This window comes from Onychostoma macrolepis, chromosome 16, assembly GCF_012432095.1.
Source record: "Onychostoma macrolepis isolate SWU-2019 chromosome 16, ASM1243209v1, whole genome shotgun sequence".
NCBI classification, from domain to species: Eukaryota; Metazoa; Chordata; class Actinopteri; order Cypriniformes; family Cyprinidae; genus Onychostoma; species Onychostoma macrolepis.
Window position 1 is genome coordinate 23,292,719 of NC_081170.1, and position 22,231 is coordinate 23,314,949.

The 22,231-nt window shown below is 35.8% G+C and overlaps 3 protein-coding genes across 9 annotated transcripts; 2 read left to right on the plus strand and 1 right to left on the minus strand.

The window, feature by feature from the left end:
• Positions 1–139: 139 nt before the first annotated feature.
• Positions 140–10,799, minus strand: LOC131522394 (uncharacterized). 5 transcript variants are annotated; one of them, XM_058747860.1, is made up of 7 exons: positions 10,716–10,799; positions 5,885–5,983; positions 3,715–3,827; positions 2,910–2,977; positions 2,456–2,645; positions 1,916–2,058; positions 140–1,829 (listed from the first exon to the last, which is right to left on the minus strand). In XM_058747860.1, the coding sequence occupies exons 5-7, from the start codon at positions 2,641–2,643 to the stop codon at positions 430–432; spliced, it is 1,731 nt and encodes a 576-aa protein (XP_058603843.1). In that variant the 5' UTR covers positions 2,644–2,645; positions 2,910–2,977; positions 3,715–3,827; positions 5,885–5,983; positions 10,716–10,799; the 3' UTR covers positions 140–429. The 5 variants fall into 5 exon arrangements, with proteins under 5 accessions (XP_058603843.1, XP_058603841.1, XP_058603842.1 ...); XM_058747858.1 differs by lacking the exon at positions 10,716–10,799 and having other exon boundaries at positions 5,885–6,143; XM_058747859.1 differs by lacking the exons at positions 5,885–5,983; positions 10,716–10,799 and adding an exon at positions 3,923–3,941.
• On the plus strand, positions 7,609–9,980 carry si:ch211-120k19.1 (uncharacterized protein LOC563199 homolog). Of its 3 annotated transcripts, XM_058747864.1 has the most exons (6): positions 7,609–7,937; positions 8,103–8,295; positions 8,515–9,015; positions 9,146–9,216; positions 9,331–9,360; positions 9,457–9,980. In XM_058747864.1, the coding sequence occupies exons 2-6, from the start codon at positions 8,283–8,285 to the stop codon at positions 9,574–9,576; spliced, it is 735 nt and encodes a 244-aa protein (XP_058603847.1). In that variant the 5' UTR covers positions 7,609–7,937; positions 8,103–8,282; the 3' UTR covers positions 9,577–9,980. The 3 variants fall into 3 exon arrangements, with proteins under 3 accessions (XP_058603847.1, XP_058603846.1, XP_058603848.1); XM_058747863.1 differs by having other exon boundaries at positions 7,609–8,295; XM_058747865.1 differs by having other exon boundaries at positions 7,609–8,285.
• On the plus strand, positions 10,744–17,255 carry rpl18 (ribosomal protein L18). Its single transcript, XM_058747866.1, has 7 exons — positions 10,744–10,807; positions 11,449–11,535; positions 11,676–11,783; positions 12,584–12,682; positions 14,803–14,926; positions 16,938–17,007; positions 17,116–17,255. The coding sequence occupies exons 1-7, from the start codon at positions 10,805–10,807 to the stop codon at positions 17,189–17,191; spliced, it is 567 nt and encodes a 188-aa protein (XP_058603849.1). The 5' UTR covers positions 10,744–10,804; the 3' UTR covers positions 17,192–17,255.
• Positions 17,256–22,231: the final 4,976 nt, after the last annotated feature.

The following is a 22,231-nucleotide window of genomic DNA, read 5'->3' on the forward strand; positions in this document are numbered from 1 at the left end:
ACTAATAGTAAGTGAACAAATAAATTAATCAATAAATCACTTTTCAAACGAATAACATTTAAAATGTCAAAGTTTAATTCATGTTCATAATGTAACTTAAATGCAAAAAAAAAAAAATTAACTTTTAAAGCACCTTTTTAAGCCTGTCCAACCGTATTGGACCAAAGACAATAAAACACTGAACTGATCACAGAGCTTTTTAAATACAATAATTTAAAATTTCCATTTAAATAATTCATTTATTTATTTTTTTGTATTATGTTACAATACTCATACAGTTTTTATGACAGAAAATATTACATTTTTCACACCACAGACAAGAACATTTCACAGAAATGATCATAAAATCACAAAAGTGTAATAATCAAACATCCCCAGATACAATGAAATTCATGAATACAGTTCATACAATTACCGTCCAGTGACTGATCAGTACTTTCCAAATGTATTATTCATGCTATTTACCTCTTCCTCTGCCACAATATTACTGAACAACCAATCATCATCTAGAGGCGGAGTCGGAATTGGAGTGGGGTGGAGCTTATGCAATGTGGCTGGGAAAGATGTAGCCACGCCCTCAAAGTTGTGACTGCCTCTGAATTTCGTGTAAAAACACGAGTCTTCTCCATGAGAACAAAAGCCTTCGAGGCAGCACGTTATCGGGCATTGGGAGCCTGATAAAGTCTGGTTGAGATTCTCAACCTGTACAATGTTTTTGTCAACATTTCTGATATCAGTGCCTTGCATCATAATCTGATCTGGACTTGTATAGTTCTTGTATGAGCTTTTTAGAGGTTGTTGTTCCCAGTTGTCATAAAGACTCCTTTTGGATTGGTCCAACGGTCTCTCAAATCCTGGGAACATGTGGTTGCTTGAAACATTACCATCCATGACAGAAAAATCTGCATCTAAATAACCATCTTCCTTTCCATTCGTCTTCATGCAAGGTTCAACCTGACCAAAATGGTCTTCTAGAATGATATCGTGGTTCAAAGCATAGTTTATTTGATCATGATGGAAACTACGTCTACGTGGCTCTTGACTACAGAGAACATCAGCAAAAAATTCATGACCCGTTTGGCCAAAATTGGATATGGAGTTGGTGGCCCCACCACCAGAACCTGTTAGGTTCTCTAGATCCGAGTCCAGAGAGCTTGGAAACGCACATGTTTCCTGTAAATATCGTCCATCCTCTTCGCTGTGATCCATCCATTCAGCCATTTTATCCAGATCTCCATGACTACCAGAACAATCCAGTAGGTCAAGGTCGTCCACCACATCCATTTGGAGACTCTCTATGATGGTGGCATCTTGCATTTGGTTCACACTGTGCTCTGCATCTATGAGCATCTGAACCTCCAAATCACATGAATCCAAAGACAATAGTGAAATCACTGGAGAAGGAGGTGACAGGTCTGGAACATCAACGTCTGTGGGGAGCAACTTCACGTCATGGTATTTGGCGAGACGTGGTTTCGAATAGGTTCTTGTTCTTTCAATGGACCCAAACCAGGAGGACATGCTGTCCTCTAGGAGACTGTTGTTCATTTGTGTCAAGCTTTCTAGATCAGTAGATGCTGACTGCCTTTCGAAGCTGAAGCTGAAGTCATTGTCCTTCTCCATTGAGTTTGCAGGGTTGTTTTTCAAAGCTTTGCCATCTTTCTCAGTTCTCGGATTTGTTCCTCTACTGTTGGGGAACTTGCAAGGTGAGAAACTTTTATCAGCCACATGGATGTCCAAAAGACTGTCCAATGTCCAGAGGTCACACACATCCTCTTGTTGTTCAGGAAGCGCTTCGGTTTTGTCAGCATTTATAAAAGTTTCAATAGCTTAGAAAACATAACAAGGAGTCATCAAACTTATACCAAACCAGAATGAAAGAGAGATTTGAAAATAAAAGGTATGGGTCTTTTACCTTTTTTTGAAGGTTTGGGTGACTGGTCTGTGACTTCTGTTACAGTGTGAGATAGTCTGGGAGTTAGATGATCGGGGGGGTTATCAGTTGAAAATAAAGCAGATGACAGCTGATGGTTCGCTGCCTCTATTTCAGCAAATTTTCTGTGTAGAGGCAAATGGAATATTAATTATAATTTATAATTATGTAATTATAAAATATATATATTATACAGATATGCAGGGGTCAGTAAGAATTTCTTTTTTTTTAAATAAATACTTTCATTCAACAAGGCCATATTCAATGAATCAAAAATGACAGTAAAGACCTTTAAAAAAAATCTATTTCAAAAATAAATGTTATTCTTTTTATCTTTTTATGTTTATCAAAGAATCCTGTATTTTTTATATATATTATTAAGTAACTGTATTCAACATTGATAATAAAACATTTCTTGAGTGCCAAGTCAGCATAATACAATAATTTCTGATGCTGAAAAATTAGCTTTGCGATCACAGGAATAAATGAAATTTTAAAATATATATATCCAGTATAACATACCTCTGTATCATGTTGTGCAGAAACCTGCGATGATTGACTTGTCGTTTTGATGGCTTGTTTTTACGTGGTCTTTGCAAAGTCCTCATCATGTGACCAGCTGCTGAAGTCACAAAAGTAAAAAGATCACGGCCCCATGGCACTCCAGACTCCAACCCTGGTTCAAAGGTCAAAATACTGGATGGACGCATAGCTTTGGAAATACAATGAGGATAAAATATAAGCAAGAGAGAGAGATAAAAGGAAATCATATTCAACATCAGATTCAGTAACTTTTCTAAATTGTCAAAGACTGTCAAAATAGCTTATGCTCAGTATTTCAGCATTTTGTTTTGCAGTCATGTACCACAAAAACTAAAGGAGCAGAACTACTTCAACACTGCATTAAAACAAGATTTAGATCTCTAAAACCTGATGGTAACCAAATTAAATCTTTCTAAATGAAAGCCCAACTTACCTTCTGTTACTCAGTAAGAATCCACGTTGAGATGAAGCAAAAGGCTTTGCACAGGTCATGTACCCTGACTGACCAAGAAACAGAGAGAGAGAGAGAGAGAGAACGAATGATGAGGGGAGGGTGACATCGATTCATTGATGCCACAGAATGAGCGATTCTTTGTCTGCTTAGATAAAGGATGGCAAAACAGCACCATTAAAGAGGACAGAGAAGTGCAGCAAAATGAAAAGAAAAGCAATTACCTAGAAGTCAACTGGTTTGGGCTGTGTGCTCTCTTTAAGCATTGTCAAAAACAGCGCTTGTTAAGTGTTAGCAAACACAGCGCACCGGTTAAGCGCTTAACGGGCCTTTAATTGATCTCTTTAATCTCAGATCCTCATTAACACATTCTCCTGTCTGAGAGCTCTGCTGGTTGCCACAGACAAATTGCCTTCACTATTCAGCCCTCAGACAAAATGTTGTTTTTACATATCTATGGGGGTGTTTGACATAATGGAACGAGGTCCAGAGGACAGGAAATATGACATGATTCATAGCAGCAAATACATATTAATTTTAACTGTGCATGCTTAATTTATAACTCCAAAGAAATTGAAATATTCTATACCCACATATAGCCTTTATATTTTAAATTAGATTCATTTTTAAAGGGATAGTTGATTTAAAAGGAAAGAATTCTACTGTGATCTATGTATATTCTCTGGACAGTTGTTAATAGATAAATTAAACTAGTGCCAAATATGTCCATAGTGAAAAATGGGATAGTTTACCCCTAAAAATTTTAATTTTGTCATAATTTACTCACCATTATGTTCCAAACCTGTTTGGAAGAGACGTTCCTTCTATGGAAAACTTTTTTTTTTTTTTTTTGGAAAAGTCATGAGAATGACACCACAGTGTAGTTGAAATGAGAGTCCACTGAAAGAGAGTTGAAGAACCAAAGTGAAGCTTTATTGAATAAAGTGATATCCAAAATACAAACAAATAAAGACTTGGCAAAAACAAGAACTCACCAACAGATGTACAGGGACAATACTCGACAAAGGACATAGGCAACATGAGGGCTATTTATATCAAACAAAGCAGGTCACATGACAAGAACCAACCAATGAGAACATGACACATGAACCAATAGGTGCATTCGACTTCATGCAGCACTGCGCAGACCAATCGGCGGCTGACTTGAAGTAGTGCATGCCAGTTAGAAATTTAATCCGACTTGAACCCGCCAATGCTACGTCACTGTCACGTGTTGCATCAAAGTACCGCGATAGCGTTTCGAGAGCAGCCGGCTCACTCAGCTGGCGCAGCTTTTTCAGAGCGACTGCAGGAGCACGGCTGTTTCACGACTGGCCAAATTCACCACATGACAACAATCACGTGTGTTTCTAACATCTTCAAATCCAATACTGCTCATAAATCTGTTTTTAGAACAGTAAAAGTTTTTTTTACTGTAGTCGCAATGTTATATTGAGTCACGTTTATCATAAAACACTGATGAAAGCACGTATACCCCCACTTTATTAGTATTTAAATAGTATATATTTACGTTGAACTTTATTCTTGAACAGATGGCGCTGTATTAAGCAGTATATAAAAAGTGTTTCTGTTGCTCATGAAAACTGAAACGTCTGTGTATTTGACAAATATTGCATTTTATTCACTTTATCTGTGATAGAGTATGCAAACACACCGCGTGAGCGTCACTAACGGGAGCAGAAAGTGTCCGGCTTGACGTGTCTGTTTTCAGCTCCGCCCCTGACTGCAACTGGCTACTCTCGTTGATCGCCGTCTATAGCCGTGCTTCAAGTCGAATGCACCCAATAGCAGGATAACGTGAGGGCAAGGTAATCATATGACTAGACAGGAACATGACTAAACTACAAAATAAGACATGAAAATGAAACAAAACCCAAAACAGGCATGACAGATCACCCCTCTATGGGTGGCTCCTGACGCCCAAACGTAACACCCATCCCAACCCAAACAACAAAAAGTCCAGGAGGGTGGAGGACTGGAGGTGGTCCAGGGGGTGGGATGGAGAGCCAGGCCCATGAAGTGGAATCGGACATGGATCATTACATGGACCATGAAACAATGGGCAAGACTATGGGTCATGGAGCAATGGTGGGCCTGGACCCTGGAGCAAGGGCAAGTCTAAACTATGGAGCAGAGGTGGGCCTGAACCGTGGAGCAGTGGAGGAACTGGGCCATCGAGCAGTGATAGTCTGTGAAACATTGGAAGGCTTGGGCCATGAAGCAGTGGCAGACAGTGGAGCAAAGGAAGACTTGGCTCATGGAGCAGTGGCAGAGCAGGAAGGCAGGGTGGAGCAGAGACATGGATAGACCACTTAACTGTGATAGAGCAGGCAGAGAGTTCGTGAATGGCATCCATGGCTGTGACAGGACAGACAGGGAGTTCTGCAGCGGACGCCGCAACCTCTAGAGGCACTGGAGCGCATTCGTGGAAATGAGAGGCCTCTGGGACAGACTCGCACTGACATCAAAGGTGGGTCCATCACACTGGCAATCAGTCCTGGCCCAAGCTCCGCATCCGCAGGATGTGGTGAGGCTCAGGCATGGTGGCCATCTTGGCCAGGGACTCAGGTGTGGCGGCCATCTTGCAAAGAGACTCTGGGCTGGCGGCCATCTTGCAAAGAGACTCTTGTGTGGCCAACATGACGTGAACAGGCCCTGCCTTGGCAGACGTGACATGTGCAAGCTGTGGCTTGGCAAACATGACGTGAGCAAATCCAGACATAACAGTTGGGACGTGAAAGTGCTCTGGTGTGGATGGTTCTGCAAAACTGCAGGGCTCCCATCCCAACAGTAAATGCAGAGCCACTCAACCGGAGTGCAAAATCAATATATTGCTGTAGTGAGCAGTGGGGGGTATATGGTGGCGTTAAACATGATAGTTATTTTGTCAATCCAAAATGAAAAATGTCCTTAAGAGCAATATCATTGAAACCCACCTGGTCACACAGATCACAAAAGTCTGCCACGTAGTCCGCAATGGCCTGGGTGCCTTGACGAAGGCGCAATAAACAAGCTGCTGGTTAGGGTCAAGTATTCTGTAATGAGAGTCCACTGAAGGTGAGTTGAAGAACCCAAGTGCAGCTTTATTAAACAAAAGTGATATCCAAAATGCAAACAAATAAAGACTTGACTTGACTTGACTTGACTTGAAACAAGAACTCACCAACAGAGACAATATTCGACAAAGGACATAGGCAACATGAGGGCTATTTATATCAAACAAAGCAGGTCACATGACAAGAACCAACCAATGAGAGACAAGACACATGACTAAGACAACCAATGAGAACATGACACATGAACCAAAGAACCAATAGCACACTGTAAAACTGAACAGTGAAATGAATTAAATGAAATGAGTTAATTTCACTCAAATAATAATGAAAGTTCATTAGACTTAATTGAAATAAGTTCTGTAAACTCAAAATGTTGTTGTAGTAAGGTGAACTTAAAATTATTGCGTTTTATAGTTCCCAGCATGCTTTGCATCAGACAACAAGGAAAATAAATGCAGAAATTAAGTGTTATTTTGTGTGTTTTTGCACAAGATTAACATAGAGAGACACAAGTTAGTACTTAAATGTTGTGTTATGTTAAGATTTACATAGGTTTCTGTTATGTTGGTTTTGTAGTGTTATCATTGTGGTGAAGAGTAGAGCCTGTGGTTAGGTTGAGGATGGATAGCAAAACTTAAAGACTATATATACTGCATGTTGTTTGACTATTTACATGCAAGTGTATCATGAGTCTTTTAGATAACTACATTAGCCTGCCAGTGTGCTGTTGCAAACTAGCACTTAACTATAAAGGTCTGAATGAATGTGCTGTTTATGGAAGCAAGTTGTATATAGTTATCATTGTGATGAGTGGGGTGGGATCATGGAAGTGAGGCTTGGATTGCCTCCCATGGCTCTCAGCCCCACCCCACTTGTCATAAAATGTTAAGCTCTACTAACTTAAAAAATTGAGTTTGTTTACTCAAATGTTTTGAGTATTCTTAACTTATCGGGTTTTACAGTGCAGGATAACGTGAGGGCAAGGGAATCACATGACTAAACTACAAAATAAGACATGAAAACATGAACATGAAACAAAACAGGCGTGACAGTAGTTTTAATCACATCTGAAATGATGTATCATGTTTGATAGTATTTAGCTGTGGAAACAGTATTCATACACACAATTAAACAATATTTTCACATAATTTGACAAAATCACAGCTTTATTGAAAAAAATGCATAATAATAGCATATATTATTATTATATTAATTTCCTTGATTTTCCTGTTTCCTTCACACAAAATACCTTCATATAATGAAAAAAAAAGTCACAAAGGTAATTCTGTTAATTTTAATAAAGATGAACACCTTAATAGTTTAAGAAACACCAAGCTCAATGTTATTTTTAATTAAATACTATATATTTAGTCACATTTTAAATTAGTTTTTATTCTTATATTTTCAGTTTTCGTTTTTATTTAAATTTGAGTCAGTTTAGTTAATTGTTGTGTTTTATGTCATTTTGATTAATTTGCTTAATATTTCTATTTAGCTTTAATTATTATTTTTTTAAGTTATAGTAATTTTAGTCCTTCAGCTTATTTTATTTCAGTTAGTTAACAAGGTCGCATTTCTAATATTTATTTACATTTTTTAAGTTGTTCCTCTAATGCATTTCTGCTTTATTATTCTGAAATAATAAACAATTTTCAGTAGTTTTAGTTAACAACACCCAGATGTTAAATTGGTAAGCATCTAGTTGGAATGTAGTTATATTATTCATTATTGGTCCATTATCATTCAGCACTATGGTAACATTTGCAGTGGTCTGTGGACAGGAGATTCTTCACTATATTTAGTACAACTACACACACACACACACACACACACACACACGCTGCTGTCATTTCAGCTCATGTTCTCTCTCAGTTTTGAAGAACCTCAGCTTTCAGCCTGGCGTTACAATGTCCTTCTCTCAAGTTTAACATTGGTGAGCTTCATACTTCATATTGTGCATCTGATTTCTGCATTTAATCTTGTATGATTATTATGCATTAGCAGATAATTGTATTCCGATTATTAGCTTAATGCCTTTCCCTTTTCTAACTAACATTCCTTGGTTCTCACCATGTGTTCTTTTCTCACATTCTTTCAGTGACTGATAAACGTTATCAGAAACACTCATTCTTGCTACTAGAACTTTGTACCACAGAGCAAACAGGTCCGATTGGTCTATGTTTGACCAGTCAGCCTGCTTGGTTTACAAGAATCAGTCAGAGGGATCCAACAAAGTGAACCTTGTGATTTGTCATTCATTCTGAAACAGGACAGCTACATGGTGAGTTACTGTAAGCAGTGTATTTTTGCACTCTTAAAAACCATTACAAATCTATCTATCTATCTATCTATCTATCTATCTATCTATCTATCTATCTATCTATCTATCTATCTATCTATCTATCATTGTCATTTGTAAACAAAAAAAAACTGAAATGACTTTTAGATCAGGCCAAACCAATGTGCCAATGTGTGTTTCAGTGTAATAATTATATATCATCCTTGTTTAGTGGTCATCATGAACAGAGCATGGGTTTTGTTTAAATCCCATCCATACATCTCCAATGTGGTGGGATACACAACGCTTTTTGCCACAGCAGACCTCATTCAGCAAAGCATGATGGGAAAAGCTCAGGACAAAGGTACAGTTCACAAACTGGATCGAGTGGGACAAGATACCTCCAACACTTCCGTTGAGGAATTTACTGTGGCTGGAGAAGCAAAGACAGATGATGATAGCAAAATAAGGGACTCAGAAGGAAATAAAAAAGCTTTGGAAATAAATAAAACATCAGCTCCAGTACAACATGCGCCACAGTTTCACAGCATCAACTGGGCCCAGACTGCTCGGGTGGCACTGGTTGGGTTCTGCTTTCATGCCAACTTCAATTACCATTGGCTACGTGGACTGGAGAGGATGTTTCCAGGAGGAGGGATCAGAAGAGTGTCACTTAAAGTGTTTCTGGACCAGCTATTTGCAGCTCCTATGACAATAAGTGCTTTCTACATTGGTGAGAACCAGGGGATTTTCGTCATAATTCCACTTCTACTTTCATAATTGAATTAAATCAATACATAAATATCTGTGCATATGATTTCATAGTTGGAAATGTTTTACTAAAAAGCGTTTATTACACACAGGGCTGAGCACACTGGAGGGCGCAGAAGATCCCCTTGGAGACTGGAGATCTAAATTTTGGACCTCTTATAAGGTAGCCACAAGGAACACAGGAAGAACACAAGAACTATTCAACATAAATGTAAATATTAAAGGTTCGGGATCAATTCTGACACACTGATTTACTTTTTTTCTCTCTCTCTGGTAGACTGGAGTAGTGTATTGGTCAACAATGCAGGTACTATATTAGTCCATCTATTTGTTCACACTTCTGTTTATCTGTTTCTAAGAAGTTTCCTCATTTTCTCCCTAAATTATATTCTTCATATCTCAGGCTGTGAACTTCTCGCTGATCCCGCCGGTGGTTCGTACTGTTTTTGTTGGAGGAGTCGCTCTTGTCTGGACTGTCTTCTTGTGTCATTTCAAGCAACAGAAGAGTGACTTCCTGACTTAGGCTTTACTGCAGCTGCTTGGCTTTGAGTTTAGCCAAAACATGGACTGGTCTTTAATCAACATATGTAACATGCAATGCATATATGCAACTATGGACTGGTCTTTAATCAACATATGTAACATGCAATGCATATATGCAACTATGTACATATTACATATAAGGGATGCAATAAATCTGGCTGATGTTTTAAACAACATGCAATCTGAGCAAATAATTTTTGCCTGTTCTACTGGACTGGATTACCCTGAAATGGTGGTAGTGAAAGATATTTACTTCCACACTGTGGCAAAAATTAGAGTAAAACAGATTATCAAAAAAGAAAAAAATGAAGGGTGTGGACTTGGTTCTATGCATCGCTTGTTGATTTTGATAGGCTATGTGGGCAGTACACAGATGAATCATTCACAAAAAGATCTAAAACCAGAGTTTAGAAAATAGTTTGGGTGAATTTTCATTTCATGCTGATTTTATTTTATTCATGATGCATGCTTAGAATAGAGATTTTATAGATTTATTGAAATAAACCAATAGGAATTGGTTAGCCTATATATGATGGGGGAACTACAATTATATTATTATTATTATTGCATTTATTAATTTATATAGCCTAGTTATTTATATAAAATATATAATAATTATTTATCAGGGACAATAGACATTAATTATACTTTTTTTTTTTAAAGAAAAAATACTGTGGCTTGTCTTTCAAAAGTCAATTGTAGTCAAGTTTATTTTAGCTGCTTAAAAGTAAGCAAAGTAAAAGTAAGGTTTTTTACTTAATTACTTAGTGGTAATTTTAGCCTACCAGTCAGTCACTAAGATTTCCTGAAAACATCTGCAAATTTCATTTCCCCTCAAAACATTAAAGATTACACTAAAGACCTATTCATTCCTTGCAGTCACCTTGGTTTAGACTTTATGTATAGCTAAAATAGTCCGCGCTGGTGTGAGTATTTGCCTTACATTTTAATTTATTTGTTTGGTTAAACACGTTTTAGAATGATTTTCAAAAAACAGCGTACTTGAAAATATTTAAGTGTCTTATGTATAACAACCCTCGCGGTATTCTTGTCGTAACCATCAGCAGCAACAGCTCACGATTTTACAGTGACAGGAAGCATGAACCAATCCGGACTCACCTTTACAGTCACATGACCCTTTGCGTTCCGTAATCTCGCTTTACGTCTTCTCGCGAGCTTTCCTTTTCCCTTTTCTCTCTGAGTCCAAGATGGTAGGTAGCTTGATTTCTTATGGAATGTACCAGTGTCCAAAATCTACCTCCATCCTCCGCTATATCTCTACAAATTCTGCCGCAGATGATGTTTAGAAGCATTTCATAGTGATTCAAGTCAAAAAATATGTGTATTGTAGTGGGTTGTGTGTGGATTTAATAAGTAAATGTCGGCTAGCGCACATCGGGCCGCGAAGCGGAGATTTCCATTCATGTGTCGTGTGTTAAAATACTTCCAGATGTCTTACGACAACGTGTCACTCTTATTAAGATTTTGTATACTCAGATATTCATAAAAATGTGCTGATATTTTATTTAGTTGCCTGGACAGAAGGAAGAGTGCTAGAGCAAACTCGTGTTGGCTAAGCTAACTCTGTTAGTGCGGTTCTCTGAGCCACATGAGCTACAGTGTATCTGAGACAAATGTGTTAATACGAGTGTGAGAAGTTATCTTCGTTTCACTTTGGTTTTGTAGTTATTATAACCATTATTATTCAAATATGCATCATTGTGGCTAGTTAATGATGAAGTTCTTTGCTAGTGCGGTCTACCGAGAACGTGCTAAATCTGACACTGCTCCACGTTTTTATAAAGATGATTTTTATTTTTTGTGTAATTGATTATTGTGTTTGATCTAAAAGGGAGTTGACATCAGACACAACAAGGACCGTAAGGTTCACAGGAAGGAGCCCAAAAGTCAGGATATTTACCTCAGGCTCTTGGTCAAGGTAAGAACCATAATGAAACTTGAGACGTATAAATAAGCAAAAAACTTAAGTTTGAGAGTGTGTACATTTCTATGGCTGATTGCATAGGTTGTCTGTTTGTTGCTTTAATTTTATACCAATGCATTTTTGTTGTATTGTAGTTGTACAGATTCCTGTCTCGCCGTTCTGATGCTCCCTTCAACAAGGTCATTCTGAGAAGACTCTTCATGAGCAAGACCAACCGCCCCCCTCTGGCCTTGTCCCGACTGGTGGGTTTCAACCCCAATTTTACTCCTTTATATGCACATCTCCTTTACCTTTGCCCTGTTGTGTTAAGCCTTGTCACTTAAAGGGATACTCAACCCAAAATGAAAATTTGGTCATTAATCACTTACCCCCATGTCGTTCCAAACCTGTAAAAGCTTCGTTCGTCCTCGGAACACAATTTAAGATATTTTGGATGAAAACTGGAAGGCTCGTGACTGTCAAGTAAATAACACTGTCAAGGCACAGAAAAGTATGAAAAACATCGTCAGGATAGTTCATCTGCCATCAGTGGTTCAATCTGACTGTTATGAAGCGACGAGTACTTTTTGTACGCAAAGAAAATAACATTTATTCAACAATTAGTCTTCTCTCTGTGTCATGCGTTACTGATGACAGAGAATAGCGTATGCACTGTGTATCCAAAATCTATGCTCTCCAAAATGGTGTTATGCTGACACAGAGAGACGAATTGTTGAATAAATGTCGTTATTTTTATTTTCTTTGTGTACAAAAAGTATTCTCGTTGCTTCATAACATTCAGATTGAACCACTGTTGGCAGATGGACTATTTTGACAATGTTTTTTTTATACTTTTCTGTGCCTTGACATTGAGAATTAGTGAGACAGTCACGAACAAAGCTTTTATGGGTTTGGAATGACATGGGGGCAAGTGTTTAATAACAAAATTTTCATTTTGGGGTGGAGTATACCTTTAAGTAAACAATCTGTTATGATCAAAAAGATGAACAAGATATTTATTTATTTTTTTGTAAACTTAATTTTTTTTTTTTTTTGCTTCTAGATCCGTAAGATGAAGCTTCCAGGCCGTGAAAACCTGACTGCTGTTGTTGTGGGAACTATTACTGATGACGTCAGGATTCAGAAAATCCCTAAACTGAAGGTAAGACCATAATAAGTCATATAAAATTATTGTCATAAAGCGTTTGTGTTCGAGGTCTATCTGTCCACACATCTGCACATCCTTCTTGCTTCTGATTCTTACCGTGTGTTCATGAGAAGTTTGTTTTTAAGAGATGCTGAACTGCGTGATTGATCCTTGTGATTGCTAAATGTGAATAGTTAAATATGTCCTCTTTTTATTAAAGTATGCTGTCTAGATTCCCTTTTAGCACTTTTTTAATGTTCTGATAATTTTATTATATATAAATATTAATAATATAAATCTAGCGCAGGAATATTTAGGCCAGTATTTTTTTTTTCTTGTATTAAAAAGTGACCTTTTTAACAAATTGGGGAGTGTCAATATGTATTTTCTAAACCGTAAATAATTTTTAATGGTTTTAAAGTTTTAATATTTGTGTTCAATAAAAACAATAGTTACTCAGTCTAAATTACTTTAGTTTACATCTTGGTTTTATGTATTTTAGCATTATAATTTATTGCCGCTTAAATACAGAATGTTGGTGTGATGGTAAAAATTCCCAGCAATATTACCTACTGTTTTCTTGACACAAACCAAGTTTGTGTATTAATTTAATTGCAATCTTAATCCACATCTGAGATTACAAGAATGGATAAATCTAAACATTATTTTGCTAATGCTTTTTAACCATTGGCAAGCACCGTAACTGTGTTTTGTGGTAATTTACATGCTTTTTAAAGATAGACACAAGACAGTATTTTATCGCCACTCCACTACAGTGAGTGGGAGCTGTTAGGAACAAAAAGAGGAGCACGTAGGCATTAGAAACAGGCTGTTATTGCAATATATATGCGATTGTAATGTAATAAAAAAAAAAAAAAAAGACCAAGTAGCAGAGTATAATTTTTACCTTATGTAAATGAGAGAATGCATGAACTTATTTCTGCCAATTTCCATTATGCAACACAGAAAATTATTTAATCAATAACGTGTCCATTTTCCTATTAAATAGGATATTTAAATAATGCGTAAATTAGATTTTCCTATTATTAAATTAAATATTAATTTAGGACTTGTCCAAGCACTGTGAGAAGCTCAGTCACTGAAACTTCAGAAACTTCATCACTGTGCATTTATCTTCATCCGAACACACAAGTTTTATCTCTGAGGAGCCATGCAGATTTATTTTTACAGACGTTCCCATGAGAAACAATTATCATACAAATAGGGCTTAAGTCACCCTTGGAAGTTTGCTGAAGCCCCCTATTGTGATCCAAGCTGCTGGTTGAGAAACGATGAGTTGATGGAACTCTTTTGAGATGAAAACCGCTCTGGGGTGCGTTTCTTAAAAGCAACTATGGTCGCAAATTCCTTTGTTACCAATAGAGTTCAGTGGAACTTAACGACCATAGTAAGCTAGATGCTTTTGGGAAACACACCCCTGGTCTTGAGATTGTGGTCAGTAGTTTCATAGTTCAGCTTGCTCTAGTTAATGCAAACATGACCCAGTGCACGTTCCATCATGCGTTGTCCAATCTGATTCATTTATGCAGGAAAAAAGTTAGAAGTAGAAAGGCTGTTGATACAGCAGTATTTCAGCATGTATTCTCAATGACATTGTTTTTGTTCCATTTTTAAATGCTGATTGTGCTTTTGGGAACACAGCATAGACCAGTCATCTTCTCATACTTGTAATGAGAAGCCTGAAACAAAACACAATTTAATTGAAAATGTAGACATTAAAATGGTCATGTTTTAATTTCTTTATTGATGTGTTTGAGAAATGGTAATAACAAGAATACATTTATTATTTTATAGCCCTGATGATACATAAATTTTTTGGCCATATTGTGCGGCCCTACAAACAAACCTGTACGGTTTTATTGATTTTTTTTTTTTGTTTTGTTTTGTTTTGTTTAATTGCATTTTATGCATTTTAATTTTAAGCAATTTTAAATAATTGCATTTAATGGTGCTGTGTTTGCTGCTTTATGTCTTGATGTTTTTGATACATAAACATTTCTGAAGTCTCTCTCTGTTGACAGCTGCAGAGTGTTTTAGGTGTGTTTCACCTGCCGATGAAAGCACAGTGTGTGAGGTTGTCTAAATGATCATTTCTCTTTCCTGTTTTCTCACAGGTGTGTGCCCTAAAGTTAACCGACCGTGCTCGTAGCAGGATCTTGAAGGCTGGTGGACAGATCATGACCTTTGACCAGCTGGCACTTACTGCACCTAGAGGACAGGGCACCATTCTGTTGTCAGGTACGTGTTCGTAAAGCAAGGATACAACTTCAGTACAAATTCAGTTTAGTCAAATTGGTCTTCATAACCACCTCAGGATTTGTTTTACTGCTTGTGTCCCGAATTAATTGTTCAGGGTTTCCACGGGTCTTAAACTATTAAAAAGACTTCAATTTAGTTGTATCAAATTTAAGGCTTTAAAAAGTCTTAAATTGTACAAGAAAGTCTTAATTATGATTTCAAGAGGTCTTAAATTTGGGGATGGAGAGACCAGAATTAACTTTTAATTAAATAGACGATTAAACTTCAAAAGTCTATGATTTCATGAAATAAACATGAGCGCTGCACATTCAAAGTCCAGTTCTGCTCTGCTTTGTGTTCTGCCGTTACCAGGGAAACGGTTATATTATTTTTACCAAATGCTCCACCTGCTGTCAGAGAATGAATAAGCATTTTCAATAAAACTGTTGTTTTGTTCAGAGAACAAATGCAAAAATCGACCCATGTTTTTACCCTGCAAACATGCAGAGCTTTAAATGTGAATTGGTGGATCGATAAGAAGACAATGCATTATAAAAATCTAAACCGTATAGGAGTGTGCGATTTAATATCACACATCGTTAAAAATTGTTGTTTTAACGATGTGAGATTTGATGTTATCGAGTACATCGCGAAAAGCAAACAAAACACCTACAGAGTGCTTGCATACATTACATGAAGTCTAGCAGACTAGTGCGCATGCACATTTATAGTGCGTTCTTTCACTGCATGAATCAGTCTATTAAAATGCATTTAGAATTATCGCATAATTCAAGATATGGGGCAGAAAATGTATATATTTATATCATTTCATATAGTTAATATCACACGAAGAGTGCCGTTTTTTTCTTTAAAAGTCAGCATGATTACAAATGTGATATTGATTTTATACAACAGTTCAATAAACATGAAGTTCATATTAAGAGACTTGCGTTTTAGACACACTATTTCCTGTTTTTGCTCTATTTCTCCAACAAAAAGCAATCCAAACACAGCCACAATGCTGTTTTGCTTCTCTGAGCAACATGACGGTGTTTCGTCCCTGAATGAATCAACCGTTTAAATGATTTGCTTCAATTGCAATGACTCACTTAACAGTGACTTGCTGCCACCTGCTGGTGATTTGTTTTTCACATTTAAGGTACCTTTTCATATTTAAAATAATTTCAAACATTAGTTTTCCGTGTTTTATGTTTAAAATATCAAAACATTATTTATGCATTTGTAACTGCAGGTTAAAGTATTCCATGTCCCTCAACGCTGCATTAAACAGTGTGTAAATGCATCTAAATGCCACTTCTAATGCAGCTTCTGTGTTTCCTCTGCATGGCAAAGATCAATTTTGTTGATACTGATTTAATTTGCTTGGTAACAGCCCAAATGCAAGAATTTGACTCAAAAGATGATGCACACTTTTAGAAAAAATGGCCTAAAGGTAAAAATGCCCTTAAAACTTGTTGGAAATGATTCGTTTCTATCACTGCTGTGAACTGACCACACAGATTATGAAGAATATCAAAACATTTAGGAGTCAGCTGTTAGAGATAAGATATCAGCACAATAACGCACTCAGCAAAATATTGTCTTAATTATTGTTATAGATAAAATCCCAGAAAATTTAGATTTTTTTGTCAATATCGCACACCCCTAATTTATTTAATTGATATAATTTATTGATAATTACTGTTTAAGTTAATATAAAAAATTATATTTTTTCTTAATGGTTTAAAGGCTGAAATAAAGTTGATCATTTCATAACTTTTTGTTTTTGTGAAAACTTGTATCTGAACTGTAAAGTATGCTTTTTACAGTAATTTTACAGTTTAATATGATACTATACATTGCCCTACCCCGCTCATATGGTATTAATTTTATTTGTGCAGGTCTTAAATTTGAGCTTAAAAATTCTGCAGAAGCCCTGTTGTTTTCATGAAGATGTTTTGTTTTCAGCTAGGCTCAGGGTTGTTAATGCTCTTGTCTTGTTTGTCCGCAGGACCCCGTAAGGCCAGAGAGGTGTACAGGCATTTTGGCAAAGCTCCTGGAACCCCCCACAGCCATACCAAGTAAGGAAACAATATGCACTTTAATTTTAAGCCGTCATAAGCTTAAGTTTGATATGTTGATCATTTCGATGAATAGTTTAATTCAATGCATGTTTCTGTGTTCTCTAGACCCTATGTGCGCTCCAAAGGCAGGAAGTTCGAGCGTGCCCGTGGTCGCAGAGCCAGCCGAGGATACAAGAACTAAACATCTGTCGTTTTGTATTCAATATTGTGATGCAAATAAAGATTGGATAATATTCCAAAAACAATCTTTTGGAGTTGCTTCATCTAATTTTATGATCTGTTCAAAAAAAGCTTAGTGTTTTGCAGCAGTCTGCTGACTTCTTTTTCCTTTTTGAATCGTCTTTACTGTGAAATTGACACCCTACATGCACCTGATGCACTGAAATGACTGTGACTTAACCACATCAGGTGGAAAAAGCAAACCTAATGATGAAATGTTTTGTTGACAACTGTACATGTGCGTATGTGCGTATAGTTTCCAATACAGTTTCAGAATTAACTCATAAGATCAATAAGAATTCTAATTGTCAAGTTAAAAGAAGTTAACGTCAGAGGAAAGGTGTGCAGACCTTGAATCAACCTTGAATTTTCCATTTTAATTTGCACGTACGTTTGCACAAAACAAGCTCTAAGCAGTTTGAGTTAAACATTTATGAAAAGTTTACAAGTGAGATATAAATTTGTGCAAATATCTAATTTAGCTCACAATTTTAGAAATTCATGAGGAAATTTTTTTTTAATCTTATCAGGCAAGTTTTGTGCTATTTTAATCACCTAATTGTTTGCAACATTTCAGTAATATATTGTTAAAATCAATTTTTTAAAAGATAAAATACTCAGGCAATAATTTGTCTAGAAAGAATTAGTTTTAGAAGAAGTTGAGTTTGTTGCACTGTATGGCATTATTGTCACTGTTTGCAATGGCATGTCAGCTTGCCAAAAAAGTAAATAAATGCATGCAAGAATGGCAATTTAAGTTTGTAGTTTAAATGAAATACAGTTTTGAGTACAGAACTAATTCAGTCAATGCAGATCACTTCAGAGGTTTTGAGAGCAAGCCATAGAAAATCAAATGCCCTCAATTAAAATGCAAAATTGCTGACATTTGTAGGATGACCATGCAAATGTAGAAGTAAAATGGTGCAAGTTAGATGAGCAATGTGACAGCAGAAGTATGTGGAAACAAAAATGATGTGAAGTGCTTAGCCGGTATTCAAAGGAGTTTTGCTATTGGTGAGTAAACACTTTTCAGAAACAGACTGCCTTTGATTTGCAGATCTGTGGTTGTTATTTCCAGTATATAGAGGATAAATTAAACATTTCAATAGGCAGTTATGAGCAGTTTCGGCCACATGCGATGGTATCATGATAACTAACAATGAATATTAATTTCTGAATTTCCACTGATAATTTCAAACGCCATTCTAAATGGTTTTAAATAACGTAATCTGAAGCCCTTGTGAATAGTAGGTTCTCAAACTCTAAAGCCCTTTAAGAAATCACACTGAAGTCCGTTGAATTTAAAACACATTTTGGGTTTTCTATATAAGGACGAAACTTTCTAGATGAAACACTTCTAGTCCATGATGTAAGTAACGGTAAGTGGCAGACAAATCTGCTGACAGACAGATGCTCAGAGACTCGTATGCATTGTATGTCATGATTATCTAGTCATCTGTTCTATAAACCTCTGTTTCGAGTAAGTTCTATGGAGAAATGATCTGTGTGATTCGAAGTGTTGAATGAAACTGTGAGCTCATTTGATCCACTGTTGGCTTTCATGGAACTTAAAAAGAGGCTGTAATACATGAAATAACTCAAATTCTTACAAACCACACTTTGCATGGCATTCTGAATAAAATGTGTCACTGGGTTTTTATGAATATGCATACAAGGCCTCTTACAATATCCATTTCGTTCTAAATGCACTCTTCTAAATATTGAATATAATTAAAGTATAACATTACATTACAAATTGAATCGCCAAATATATAATGAACATCTTTAATGTTTAGCAAATTGCAAATAATCATACAACTGCTTTTATATATAATTAACAATTACAACTTTTAAAAAAAAAATTTCATATGTATTTGTTTCACCCTTATTCAATTATTATTAATCTAATTTTTATGTTTTAAAATGAAAAACTACAATACTAAGACACAACTTTAGTAAGAACTTGTGCTACTTGCCACTCACTGTCACTAAAATTGCCATATTTAATTTCTCCATGTGGAAAATGCATTTAACAATTGTTAAAGTATGTTCAAATGAAATAAAGTGTATATTCAAATAATTCTAAATAATAATTTATTTCAGCATGTTCAAGAGAGCAAAGGACTGAGAGTGAGACAGACGAATCTGGAGAACATTGGTGTCTGTTCTTCGGAGAAAATGACTGATGGGGTCAGTGGGGAAGGAATATGTAATATCTCTGTCATAATCCCTCCATCAAGCATAATCAGTGTTAATATGTTCCATTCTCGCAGCTATCTGCATGCTTATAATATTCCCACTCACGATTGTCTCTTTTTTCCACATCAGGGGCTCACAAAGGTCTTCCCCAGCTCTCCTGTTATTCAAATCAGCTGTATCAGCCACATATAGTAAATAGGAAAGACCCCATCACTCTCTCATATCACCCCCTCTGATCTGAAGAGAAGGAGAGCATGAAAGCGAACGCTGATATCTGTGTGCTGTATAGAACCACAACATGTCCCAGATACATAGCAGCGGTTCACAACGATCAAGGTTGATATTTTGGATGTTTTTGTGTGAAATGGGGGCCTGATGGGCATGAGAACTCACAAGACACAGGCAGGAAGGAAATGATGAGAATCTAAGAATGAAAGAGTCTGATGATCTGCGGTTATCCTCCCATACTTTACCTCATGAAGGCATACCTACCTGCTGCTTTTTCCATGGATTTACATATTTGCATATTCAATAGCCAGCTTATTGTTTCCACTTGGCTAAAAGTTAATATATCACTGAGCTGGTGTACAGCAACCTCGGAAATCCATTTTTTTTTTTTTTTTTAAATTAGACATTATATAGGTAGATACCAAGAGATGGACACTTTCTGGTTGCCAAATGTTAATAAAAACAAATCTATAGTAAATGAGATGATTACTCTACTACTGTAGAACACCAGTGAGAACTTCACAAATCCATTAATAAACACATTGCAAAAATTGCTCAGAAGTTCATCATTTGTTCGGATAAGTTACTTAGCTTAATTTTTCATTTGATTTATCTCTTTCAATGAAATTCTCTGAATTTAAATTAAAGTAAGAGTCTAACCATAAACTTTTGTTGTGGGTTACTTTACAAAAAGGAAGGAAATCTGATGTTTAGATGCTTCCGATTATTAGAGTTGTACAGTGCATGCTAAAAACTACAAAAGATACTTCTTGAACTGGATTGTGAGAGATAGGAGGAGTGAAAAACAAAGCAAAAATGGGAGGGGAGCGATTGAGTCAGCCACAGACTCTTTTCTTCATCAAAACAACTCCAGCCCCCATATTCATGTCACTCGCACACAGTCTCTCTGCCTTTACTGGAAGTGGTGCTGTTTTAGAATATGCTGATTGCACATCCGCATATCAACGGCTGAATCAAATGCATTCCGAAGCGCATCTCTGATATAACAGAAAGCACACTTACACAACCACATAAACAAACAATGATGCCATGGTGCTGGCTAAAATTACACATGCCATCTGTGTTTTTTAACCATTGGTTAAGGGTGGGTTACTTTCAGTACAAATAATAATTTTTTATAATATGCTGTCTTGGTATATTATAAAAAAAAATCATATATATATATATATATATATATATATATATATACATACACACACACACATTTATATATACATTTTCAGGTATTAGACCTTTTATTAAGATGTGTGTGCCTTTCCTAATCATACCCATTCAATTGAATTTGCCACAGGTTAGCTTCACTCAAAGTGTGGTAATATTTATCTATCACAGATAAGGGTATGAATACTTATGCAATGGAATCATTGAAGTTTTTTATCTTTAATAAATTTGTAAAGATGTTAAAAGCTTGTTATTTGCTTTGTCATTATTGTGTATGGAGTGTAGATGGATGAGGAAAAAAAATAATTTAAAGCAGTTTTGCATAAGGCTGCAATATAACAAAACGGGAAAAAAGGGGTTTGAATACTTTCGCAAGACACTGTGTGTGTGTGTATATATATATATATATATATATATATATACACACACACACACATACAGAGCTGGGTAGTAACTGTAATCTGGATTACATAATCAGATTCCAAAAATTAAGTACTTGTAACTATATTAAATTACATTTTAAGATACATGTAATCAGAATACAGTTACTTTTTATTGATTAAGTGATTACATTCTTTATAATTACAATTCTTCATAATTTATTGATTCTCCCTAATTCCTCTTTATATATCCTCAAATTAGGCATGAATTTTCTTGCATGCTAAAACAGCATACATTATTTATATGTTGGCTAAATTATTTCAATGTTTGTTATCTTTGCATGCAAAAGAAAATCTTGGAAAATGTGAATGTGCAAATAAAATTTAAATATCAAATAGTACTGCTAATGATAATATATACATACTCTAAAAAAACTCTATAAAAATGCAGCCTAATATCTTAAGTCGCTGGGGTATATTTGTAGCAATAGCCAAAAATACATTGTATGGGTCATAATTATCGATTTTTCTTTTATGCCAAAAATCATTAGAATATTAAGTAAAGATCATGTTCCATGAAGATATTTTGTAAATTTCCTACTGTAAATATATATAAAACTTCATTTTTGATTAGTAATATGCATTGCTAAGAACTTCATTTGGACAACTTTAAAGGCGATTATCTCAATATTTTTATTTTTTTGCACCCTCAGATTCCAGATTTTCAAATAGTTGTATCTCAGCCACATATTGTCCGATCCTAACAAACCACAAATCAATGGAAAGCTTATTTATTCAGCTTTTAGATAATGTATAAATCTCAATTTAAAAGAATTGACACTTAAGACTGGTTTTGTGGTCCAGGGTCACATATTAGGCTGCATTTTTATAGAGTTTGTTTATACAATTATAGAATTATATGTTAATGTGAAACAATTTTGTGTATTGTTTTTTTTGTTTTTTTTTTTACAGGTGTTCTACCCATATTTTGAATTACACATCGCATTGTGCGG

Coding starts and splice junctions, on each gene's coding strand:
- LOC131522394 (XM_058747860.1), bottom strand. CDS start 2,643: ATGCGTCCATCCAGTATTTTGACCTTTGAACCAGGGTTGGAGTCTGGA. Junction 2,059..2,455: donor CTGCACAACATGATACAGAG/GTATGTTATACT, acceptor GCCTCTACACAG/AAAATTTGCTGAAATAGAGG. Junction 1,830..1,915: donor ACCCAAACCTTCAAAAAAAG/GTAAAAGACCCA, acceptor ATGTTTTCTAAG/CTATTGAAACTTTTATAAAT.
- si:ch211-120k19.1 (XM_058747863.1), top strand. Junction 9,016..9,145: donor AATAAGTGCTTTCTACATTG/GTGAGAACCAGG, acceptor TATTACACACAG/GGCTGAGCACACTGGAGGGC. Junction 9,217..9,330: donor AATTTTGGACCTCTTATAAG/GTAGCCACAAGG, acceptor TCTCTCTGGTAG/ACTGGAGTAGTGTATTGGTC.
- rpl18 (XM_058747866.1), top strand. Junction 11,784..12,583: donor CTCTGGCCTTGTCCCGACTG/GTGGGTTTCAAC, acceptor TTTTGCTTCTAG/ATCCGTAAGATGAAGCTTCC. Junction 12,683..14,802: donor AGAAAATCCCTAAACTGAAG/GTAAGACCATAA, acceptor GTTTTCTCACAG/GTGTGTGCCCTAAAGTTAAC.